The sequence below is a fragment of the Diceros bicornis genome, chromosome 4 (genome assembly GCF_020826845.1).
Source record: "Diceros bicornis minor isolate mBicDic1 chromosome 4, mDicBic1.mat.cur, whole genome shotgun sequence".
Classification (NCBI taxonomy): domain Eukaryota; kingdom Metazoa; phylum Chordata; class Mammalia; order Perissodactyla; family Rhinocerotidae; genus Diceros; species Diceros bicornis.
The window spans coordinates 59,662,442-59,672,853 of NC_080743.1; the positions used below are offsets into that span (position 1 = coordinate 59,662,442).

The following is a 10,412-nucleotide window of genomic DNA, read 5'->3' on the forward strand; positions in this document are numbered from 1 at the left end:
GCGTTTGTTGGGTTTCCCTCCCGCCTGGGAGGCTGCTCTCGGACCACGGCATTCCTGGGTTGGACAGAGTCAGCTCAGAGCGGCTTCTCCCCACTGCTGCTGCAGCAAAAACCACTGCCTTTCCATAGACCATGCTTAGGTAACAACTCAGGGGATCCAGGCACTTCTGCCTGACCCGACCTCAAACCAGAGGCATTAAAAATAAATTCAAGCTCAAGAAAAGCTAGTTCTTAGAGGAAGGGCTAGAATCAGGCCTAAGAGATATCTTTTCAGGAACAATCAGTAAATAAATCAGATCAAAAGTCTTCCAGGGCATGAGAACTGCTGCTCATCTGCAGACATCACCCCCCAGAACCCCCACCATCTCCTCTAGCCGTAGAGAGGAGCTGACAGGCAAACAAGGCTTAGGACAATGGGCGGTGACTGAGAAGAGAAATAAAGGATGGAAGCAAAGGGGTTCACAGGGGGCAGGTATCTCTATGGGAACAGGACCCACAAGCTCTACAGCAATGAGGCAGGAATTTGGCTCACTTGCCCAGGAGCCAGGATGCTCAGGGCCTGAGTTCCACCAAGCTGAGCTCACCCAGGTAACAGGAAAACAGACAAGTCAGTGTGGCATTTGTTTTTATTAGAAAACCCCATTTGGTAAGCACTTCCCTAACCCAGAACAGAGACTGGGTAGCCTCCAAGAGTCCCACAGCTTTCATTTTATCTTCCACCCTCTTCTGAAAGGGGAGGGCAGGGGATGGGTGTGGTGTCAGGCAGTATCCGAAGTGGCCCCCCCGAACCCCTGAGAGTTCACGTTGCCAGCAGTATACCCCACGGCACCTCAGTGGTGCACCAGAGGGCCCTCTAGGCTCAAAGCTGTTGCTGAAGGCATTCCTGATTGTGTGGCTTCAGAATGGAACCAAGGAGGCTCTCATAGACTCCTAGGCCTGGTCCTTCACTCTGGTTGAGAGCAGGGCAGGATCCAGGAGAAGGTGGCCAAGGGCTAAGGGAGAAGAGATTGCTTTTGAGATACCCTTTGGAATCTGGAAAGCACCTGGATTTCTTGGGAAGGGAGGGCTGTGGAAGCCCCACTCAGTTCTTCTTGGTTTTGGGAGTGTCATATTTCCTCTTGCTGGAGTACCACAACAGCAGGGGGATGCCAATGGAGGGGAGGGTCATGACCCCGAAGGCCGCCCAGTCCAGCTGTGGAAGACAACAAAGGCCTTGCTTAGAAGTCTGGATTACGGCACAGGAGAGGACCAAGAGGGAAGGGGTTCAATGAGATAGGGAGCAGCCCAGCCCAAATTTTAAGCAGAACCTAGGCGGGAAGGTTCCTCTCTGACCACTCCTGATATAGAATGACTCTCTCAAGACCCATCCATCTAGCAAGCTGTGGAGCCAAAGCCTCCGCTGACCCAACGCAGACTGGAAGAGACAAAGAGACAATCTTTGAGGAAGGAGATGCCCAGGTCTTGCCCTGGCAGCCAAGCCTCTTGTGATCTAACCCGTGCTTACACCTCCAGCCCTGTTTCTTCCATTCCTCCGCCTCACATTCTGCCCTCTACCCTTGCTAGTCTTACACTACTTGCCATTCATGGACTGCACCATGCTTTTTCTCACTTTGGAGCTACTCCTTCTTCCTAGGATGCCTGCCCTTCCTGACCTCCTCTTTGACACGTTAAACTTCTCCTCCTCCAGAAAACCCTCCCTGACTCTCAAAGACCATTAGACGTTCCTGCTGCCTGCTCCTCCAGCACCTTGCATATGATCTCTAGAACTTTTTTCCCCCATTGACTTGTTCAAGTCCCCATAAGATCTTTAATAGAATAAACTGTGTCTCGTTCATCACTGTTTTCCCAAAGCAAAGCACAGAACTGAGCACATAATTAGGAACCTTATCAACGAATTTCCTCATTCAGTACTTCAGGCAAATCTTATAAACATCATTTTTTTTTAATAATTTTATTTATTTTTTCTCCCAAAGCCCCAGTAGATAGCTGTATGTCATAGCTGCACATCCTTCTAGTTGCTGTATGTGGGACGCGGCCTCAGCATGGCCCGAGAAGCGGTGCGTCGGTGCGCACCCGGGATCTGAACCCGGGCCGCCAGCAGCCGAGCACGCGCACTTAACCGCTAAGCCACGGGGCCGGCCCACTTCAGGCAAATCTTAAAATTCTCTCCTAGACTAGACCACAACAAAGCTCCCATTTAACCTTCCCAATGCTCTACAACTCTTTGAATCTAAGCAGATATTCTTTTAAACCTCAAAATAGACCCAGAACTCTAAGATGGGACTCTAGTCAAGGCTGAGCAGAGAAAAAGGGCAGTTTCTTGGTTCTGACAATTGTGATCTCATTGCCAAAAATCTCTAATCTTGGTTAAATCAGGATTTGATGGCTGTCTGTATCAGACACCACAAAACAGACATGGCAAGAACCAACCAACTAAACGAATCTTCTAAGAGGGCCAAGAGGTCCCAAACCAAAAGGGTGTTCTCATCCTAGGGGAATGATAAGTGAGAACATTGAAAAGCTTACAAAATGGGGGGAGAATCTCCTGTCAAACTCCCGCTGAGCCAGGATTCCTCCCTGTCCAGGTGCACTGGTGAAGCCAATCTGAAAAGAAAAGCGCATTAAGGCAAGTCCACACTGCTCATCTGACAAAGGGCAGTTCCAACCAACCCAAGTCCAAGCATTAGATTCTTAGCGCTTCAAATAGATAAAGAAAAGCTTTTGAACCAGAGAGAGTTGGACGATTCTTAGTGTGTTGTAAAGAGGAGTAAATTAGGAGCCAGGAGACCTGAGAAACCCATGAGGAACATTTACTAGACAAAAGTAGCCCAGGTATGCAGCTGAAATTAAAGCCAAATCCTTCTATCTTAGCCTCAGACTCTGGAGAGAGAGCTGTTCACCATCACTGGCCTCTCTGCAGAGCCCGTGTGTAATGGAATGACTTGCCCTTGACAATCATTTGCTTATTCCTCAAGTGGAAATACTCTTCTATACCTCACAGGTTGACATGACGCTCAAATGAAATAATGAGAAGGATTCTGGAAGGTATAAAGCCCTACCCAATGTACATTACTAGAGGCGGGGCGGCGTCTGGCCCACATTCCTTGGTCTTGGAGAGGTGGCCGAGAGTTTGGAGCACACTGCAAACAACTTTGTTCTAAAGTGGCAGCTGAGCCTTTGATTTTGTATCTTTTAACCCGTCAAGTACCAGGTAGAACCAAAGAGTCCTAAAGTTGATTCTAAAAGCAGAAATGACACAAGATGTGAAAATGTAACTAGGATTACAAGAATACGGGTCCATGTGGTTTATTAAAAAAAAGAAAATTCAGCAAGTACGCTGACCGTTAAAGAACTTTAGATTTCTTTCAGTTCTGTGGTTGACTCCATGAAGTCACTTCCCTACTGAATGTGACTGAAGTCACATTCACCTAGTAGCCTACAGCCCATTTGTATGGTCCTGTCAGGGACCATACAACTCATGACCTAAGCTTTTTGAGGGCTATGACAGTATCTTAATCTTCTTGGTATTCCCTAGAGTTCAGCACATTGCAGGGGCTCAAGAAATGTCTGCTGACACTTACATCAATCAATCAAAAGATTGTTTACCACCAAGTTTCTGTTATACAGGGGAAAGAGAGAAATCTAAGACAAAGTCCTGACCTCAAGGAGTTTATAATTAAATTGGGAGGTGGTGGTAGGGAAAAGACCTATGCATAAGAAGGGGAACTACTGAAGACAGAAAATAATTAAATGTTCAAGTGGCATAGACTATAAGAGCTATAGAAGTTTAGATGCAGTCAATGAACGTTTATTGAAAGAATGAGTAGGAAAGAGCAATCTGAATTGTAAAAGCAGAAGATAGAAACAAGGGAGATGCAGCTCAAAGCTGGGTCTTAAGAAGGCTTCAGGTAATGAAGTAGAGGAGAGAGCGTACTTCAGAGAACAAAGGCAAAGTGGAAAGAAGTAGCACTGAGAGAGGGGGAGGGAGTGCAGGAAGGAGCTTGGCCTAATTAGGATGGAGGGTCTTTGTGGGGAGAGAGGGAGAGAAAGCTAGAGAGGCAGAGAACAGCTGGACTATTGGAGAGGATGCAATGAGAGGCAGAAAAGTGTGTCCTCGATGCAATAAGCAGGAGCATTCTAAGCAAGATAAAGTCACAGAAACAGTGGAGACTGGGAATAATCTGACAGCAGTACAGAAGATGGATTGGAAGGGCAAGGCCAGCAATAAACTGGGCAGCAAATGACACATCCCAGATTACAACCAAAGCAGAAGGAACGAAGAGGAAAGGAATGTTACAGTACTCCCCTCCCATCCATTTCAATTACTTTATTCTGGGACTTTATAATTTGAAACATCCTTCCTTCCTAAGGACAATATCCCAAGTTTCTGGTCCTTCTTATCTTCCCCAGAATTTAGTGGCTGCTTTGGAAATTTTCTAAAGAGTTTTCAAAGGAAAGCATATTTGAGCTCCACCCAGCTAAGGGTTTGGGGAACTCACCACAACAGGCCCGTCCTCCTGGGCCAGGTAAGTAATAGTTGCTGAGGTGAAGTTGAAATAACCAGCCTTGAGAGGGCGCAGGACCACGGTGTGGGAGACGTTGCTAGCACTGACCCAAGAGTTAAGGACAGGAAAAAGATGAAGCTAAAGCTGTAACAACCTTTCAATTTGTGGACTAAATGCACCATTCACAAAACAGGTGCCAACCCATGTGGTGATTTCACACCTGCAATACTCTGCAAGTATAAATATAGACTTTTTTCCAAGTCTAAAGTGTGTGGTATAATATGATATCTTTCTAGCCAAGTTTTAAGGGGTCTACAATGTACTCAACATCAAGGATTTTGAAGTAAACTTTCAAAGCAATATACGTTACGGATGAAAAATTAGTCCCTTAAGCTCAAAGAAAATCTTTCATTGACTATAACTGACGGAGGTTCTTGAAAATATAAAATAAAAACAAAAACAAAAAAGACAAAGAGAACACTTACCCTCACCAGAAAATCTAAATATACTTTAATTCACAAGGGAAAAAAATAATCTAATTCAAAACACTCAGGAAATAACTGGTAGATCCAAATGAGGAAAGTCTTTAAAAGGTCAGCCAGGTCCTCCACGCTAGCATCCAACTGAATTTCTTTCAAAAGAACCTTAAAAATCCTTGCCTGGTCACAAACATCTTTCTAAGTGTCTACATCTTCCTAATATAGTATGTTTTAGGGCCTTATAACCTGAGTTTCAGGAACCTCCTTCCTCAGGTCTACGTTAAATCATAATTTTCACCAGTCTCTCTTGCCCAGTCTTATTCAGAGAGGTGACAGAAGAATGGCCATGCACACCCAAGTGGTTTGAAGTGACCCTGCTTTTTTGCTGGTGACATTCCCTCCCCACACCACCAGCCTTCATCACCCAGTGTCAAGAGGATACGGGGCAATCCGGTCCCATTTGACATTGAGCATTCCAGAGACAATGCCAAAGTCTTCCGGAGGGAAGGAATCATCAGATAATTCCACATCTAATGCAGCACTAGAAAATGGAAGAAACAAAAAAGGTTAGTAAGTAACGGATATAAAATTAAAGCAATCAGCAATCAGATTTGCCAGCTTATCCTAAAAAATCAGAACTACAAAGGACAGATACAAGTCACATAAGTAACTTGGGTTTGTTGCACTGAAGAATCCAGGTCAAGGACTGGATTCTACGGCTCAGGAGCACCAAAACACTCAAGTATCTACGAAGGAATGGGCCCAAATCCATTCTTGCCCCAATTTCTCCGTGTGTGTGTGTGTGTGTGTGTGTGTGTTAGGAGGGGAAGAGAAGCAAGATGCACACGGAAGAGAAAATTAAGGGAATAAAATGAAAAAAAGGTACCAAAAATGCTTATAGGCTAATGAAAGAAAGAAAGCTGAAACTTTAAACCCCTGAGGTTACAAAGAATCATATATTTCGCCCCATTTCACCACAATTCTTGCTTCTTCCCCACTCTGAAACTCTTTCAACTCAAAAAAGTTGAAGATGGTTTCTTGTAGCTTAGGTAAGAATGTCTCTTCCAAAAGTAGGTCCATCAGTATATTCACTCACTCATGATATCTGTTGCTGGAGGTCTCCCACTACTGGTGCCTGTTCCCAGCTGGGAAATCTAAGAACCCTGAAAAGGGCCCAACCTGTAGCTCCAGGGCCTCCTTACCTTGAGCCAACATTGTAGATGTTGTACTGTAAGGTCAGGTCTCGCCCCTCCACAGCATATCTGTTTAGCAGCGATTTGGAGGCCAAAAGCCTGGCTCCTTCCTCTGCTTGAGTGACAGCAAATAGAGCCAGCACCACAAATGCCAGCAGCCTCATCTTTGGAGAAAAAAGCAAAGTGAGCAGTCAACGAAGCATGTAAACATCATCAAAATCTTCCTGACAGTCTTCCTTTACAGTCTATCAAAGCTCTTTTGATCTCATCACAGCAGCAGCCCCTTCCACACGGAAGTCCGTAATCCACCAGAGCTGACCCAGTCGCCAGACTCTCCTACCATCTCCTCTGCGCTGCGGCCCTCGGAAAATCGGTCTAAGCACCAGCATATCAGTTGCCCTCTTCCTATAAGGGGCCCAGGGTGCTCCCCAACTGGTGGGGTCCTCTGAGAGGACAACATGTGGCCAGAATAGGTCTTTCCTTAGGGCGCCCGATTTCAGCCGATCTCGGACCTGCAGCAGCCTCTAGCTTTCCCTCGGCTGCTGCTTTCCCGCTGCTTCTCTCCTCCTCCGCCCAGCTCCACTGGGATCCCACCGCGCGCTCGCGGGGTCCTCTCCAACGCCCCGGTATCCCACTCTCCATTCTTCACCCGGAATCCTATTCGTCCTCGTCCCCTACATCCCTTTCTGGGTCCCTCCGGGGGCTCAGTCCGCTCTGCCCCCTCCCCCCTCTGGTCAAGATTACCCGTCCTCCTGCCGGCGCGCCCTCTCCCCTACCCGCGCTCCCTGAGCTAATCCTCAGCCGTTGGGTGATGTGCGGAGACAAGACTCCCCCGCCTCCCGCTCGCACCCCCAGGGCCTTGGGACTCACCATGCGCATCCCAAAGGCCCTTCGGCGGCCAGCAAGACCGGAAGAGAGCGTCAGCACCCTAAAGACCGGAAATAAGCTCTGGTCGGAAACCTTAGTATTCCGCGCGATGCCTTCTGGGATTTGTAGTTCTTGAACAAGCCCCACCTTTCCCTTTGTAGTGCTCGCCTGCCTCCGGTCTGCGAGCGGTGCTGAAACAGGGTTGTCTGTGGGTCCTCCACGGTTTTCTTCTTCTGCCCTCTTCAATCGGTTTTCAAGCTGGCTTGCCGTTTCTGTATGTGACTAGCACCTGATTGGGTGCTTTGCAGAACTGCCAAACCTAGAGATTTGGAACATCTATCTAAAATATCGAGTGTACTGTCGAATTAGGAATTAGGGAAAAGCTATTTCTCTCAGGGCTACCAGCATTCTTTCTATTCCCAGGCGAGGAATTTAGTCATCCCCTAGATCCAGTAAGTCACCAAACCCTGAGCTTTATTTAGAAGCCCTTTGAGCTGCTGAAAAAGTAGATCCTTTTTTCTGTATTCCCAATATAACCACTGTATTTCATACTCGTTACTATATGCTATTTTTACTGCAGTAGTCTCCCTATCTTAGGTCTTTCCCTGCACTTTTCAGTCAGCTACCAGACAGCTTCCCCAAATAGCACTTTGAACAGTAGACTCTAGGGCCAGCCCCGTAGCTTACCGGTTAAGTGCACGCGCTCTGCTGCTGGCGGTCCGGGCCCGGACCCCGGGCGCGCACCGACGCACTGCTTCTCCAGCCATGCTGAGGCCGTGTCCCAAATACAGCAACAAGAAGGATGTGCAACTATGACATACAACTATCTACTGGAGCTTTGGGGTAAAAATAAATAAATAAATAAAATCATGAACAGTAGACTCTAGGTTCAGAGGATGGACTGTGAACTTAGGCAGTCATGAATTCAAGTGTCAGTTCCATCACTTACTAGTTAGGTAACCCTGAGGCAAGTGTTACTTCTATAAAGCCTTGGTTCCCAGATCTGTAAAATGAGATAATTATAGTACTCTCAAAATATTGGGGGATCAATTAAGATAATATATGTAAAATTCTTAGCCTACTGTCTGGCCCATGTATGTGCTCAATAAATGGTATCCATCAATATTACTATGCTCTATCTCCACTGTAGCATTTATTTTTATTTTTATTTTTTTAAAGATTTTATTTATTTATTTTTTTCCCCCAAAGCCCCAGCAGATAGTTGCATGTCACAGCCGCACATCCCTCTAGTTGCTGTATGTGGGACGCGGCCTCAGCATGGCCGGAGAAGCGGTGCGTCGGTGCACGCCCGGGATCCGAACCCGGGCCGCCAGCAGCGGAGTGCGTGCACTTAACCGCTAAGCCACCGGGCCGGCCCTCCACTGTAGCATTTATTCATTCAATATGCATTTGTTGATCACCTAATTTGTGCCTGTCACTGTTCTAGGTACTGAGAATACAGTGATGCACAGGACAGACAAGGTTTCTACTTTCTGGGTTACATTCTTGTGAAATAATACACATATATCACCTGTATTTGTTTTAGTATCTGTCCCTCCGTTCCCCACCTCCCAGACTAGAGCTCCTTAAGGACAGGTTGTCTGTTTTCCATTGCTTAGTGCCTGAGCACGCAGGGGGTACTCAAGGAATGAATAGTCACAACTTATCTACACGCAACCTCCAATCTGCCCTTCCTTCAGGCCTTTGTGTGTGGCTTCCCTGAAATGCCCTACTGCCTCTCTTTCCTTATCCAAATCCAACCCGTCCTTCGGGCCCTGGTTTAGTCTCATCCCCTCTGGGAAGCTTTCCTTGGCTTTGCCAGACTACATTGCTCTTTTGCAGCACCGCAGTTTAGTGTGTCTTTTTCTAATTGTTTCTGGCCTGAAAAACTACCTTAATGATTAGGTGCTATTTCTCTAGTGTACGCTTATCCAAAGGCCCTACAGCGATGCTGAGCACACAGGAGATGCTCAAGAAACACCTGCCCATTGCAGGAATTTTCATTCCTTCCCGAGGCATTGTTTTCTATAGCAATTTCTCCAGGACTGGAAAGATGTGAAGTGTGGGTGTTCTCGTTTTTCAGACTCAGCTGAACCCAAAAGGAATATATCTTCAGCACACACCATCTAGACACCTACAAAATAGCCGCTCTGGATTCAGAAGAGAAAAATCTTCATCCTTACTTTGCCCATTTATGCATCGACCCTTCTCCCGCCTCTCCTCCATCCAGTTGGGTCACTTGTTCATTCATTGATACGTTTAACATTCATTTTTTGAGCACCTATTATCTGTCAAGCAGTGTGATAGTCACTGTGGGAGATACAAAGATAAAATATGGTGTCTGCCCTCAAGGAGTTTAGAACCTAGTGATGGGAATGAAATATACTCACGACTATAATAAAAAGGCAAGTGGGATGTCAGGCACTCCTCAAAAAAAAAAAAAATTCAGTGGCTTCCCATTGTCAATGGAATTAAATCCAATTCCTTTGTCTGATAGTCAAGACCCTTCACTGTAGTCACTTCTCCCACCTGCTTTAGCCAAACAGACACTCCCCCTTGCCCACTTTCTCACTTTCAGACTTTTGATCAGTGCAAGTTATTGAAGTTCAAAAAAATCTTTATTGACTACATACTATCACCAGCCCTATGCTAGTTTCTGGGTAAACAAATGTGTATAAGACACCACACTTGACTTGGAAGAGTTTATAATCAGCCAAGTTTGGGGGTGGGGGGAGGGATAGACAAGCAGATTATTTTGACATTGTCCTAAGTGCTCTGAAAGAGGTTAGCATGTGGTTTCCCAGTCGGTGGTTTGTCTTTTCATTCTCTTAATTGTATCTCTTTGATAAATAAGAGTTCTTTGTTTTAATTATAATGTCCTCTAAAATAGCAGTTAGTACTGCCTTAGAAATTCTGCCTCTTGGTGCTTTGGGTAGCACATGAGGACTTTGGACATTTGGGAAGGAAATAGACACCCAAGGTAAGACAAAATGTGACACAGCCAAAATAGTCAATGAAAAACATTGTTCACCAAAGTTCCCTACATCCAAGTGAATCTGCCTAGCAAACCCCTTGGAATTAGTATAGATTGTTTTTTTCTTTCTCTAGAACCAGAGAGAATCTGAGAAAATGTTGTGATAACAGACCATCTCACCCCTGGGATCCTGACATATCTCACTGTGGATAAGAAAGTCTCAGACAAGGCGTGGGTTGGCAAAGACACATCTTCTCTGTTTACAGTCTCCCTACTAGAATCTATTCTGACTAGAAGAGAGATTTTGAGAGTCAATTGCTAAGGGAAATGTTTCTGTTGAAAGACTTCCAAAAGAATAAAACGGCTTCCTTCCATCCTCAAGGGGACCCCAAACC

General features: G+C 45.9%; 1 protein-coding gene across 1 annotated transcript; it reads right to left on the reverse strand.

The window, feature by feature from the left end:
• Positions 1 to 607: 607 nt before the first annotated feature.
• On the reverse strand, positions 608 to 7,109 carry SSR2 (signal sequence receptor subunit 2). Its single transcript, XM_058539419.1, has 6 exons — positions 7,047 to 7,109; positions 6,186 to 6,340; positions 5,426 to 5,524; positions 4,499 to 4,607; positions 2,526 to 2,603; positions 608 to 1,191 (listed from the first exon to the last, which is right to left on the reverse strand). Exons 1-6 carry the CDS (start codon positions 7,053 to 7,055, stop codon positions 1,081 to 1,083), a joined length of 561 nt encoding a protein of 186 aa, XP_058395402.1. The 5' UTR covers positions 7,056 to 7,109; the 3' UTR covers positions 608 to 1,080.
• Positions 7,110 to 10,412: the final 3,303 nt, after the last annotated feature.

What these genes read in the sequence shown, in the direction of transcription:
- SSR2 (XM_058539419.1), bottom strand. An exon ending in ATCTACAATGTTGGCTCAAG is followed by an intron (nt 5,525 to 6,185) that starts GTAAGGAGGCCC and finishes TCCATTTTCTAG; the next exon opens with TGCTGCATTAGATGTGGAAT. An exon ending in AAATGGGACCGGATTGCCCC is followed by an intron (nt 4,608 to 5,425) that starts GTATCCTCTTGA and finishes CTCTTGGGTCAG; the next exon opens with TGCTAGCAACGTCTCCCACA.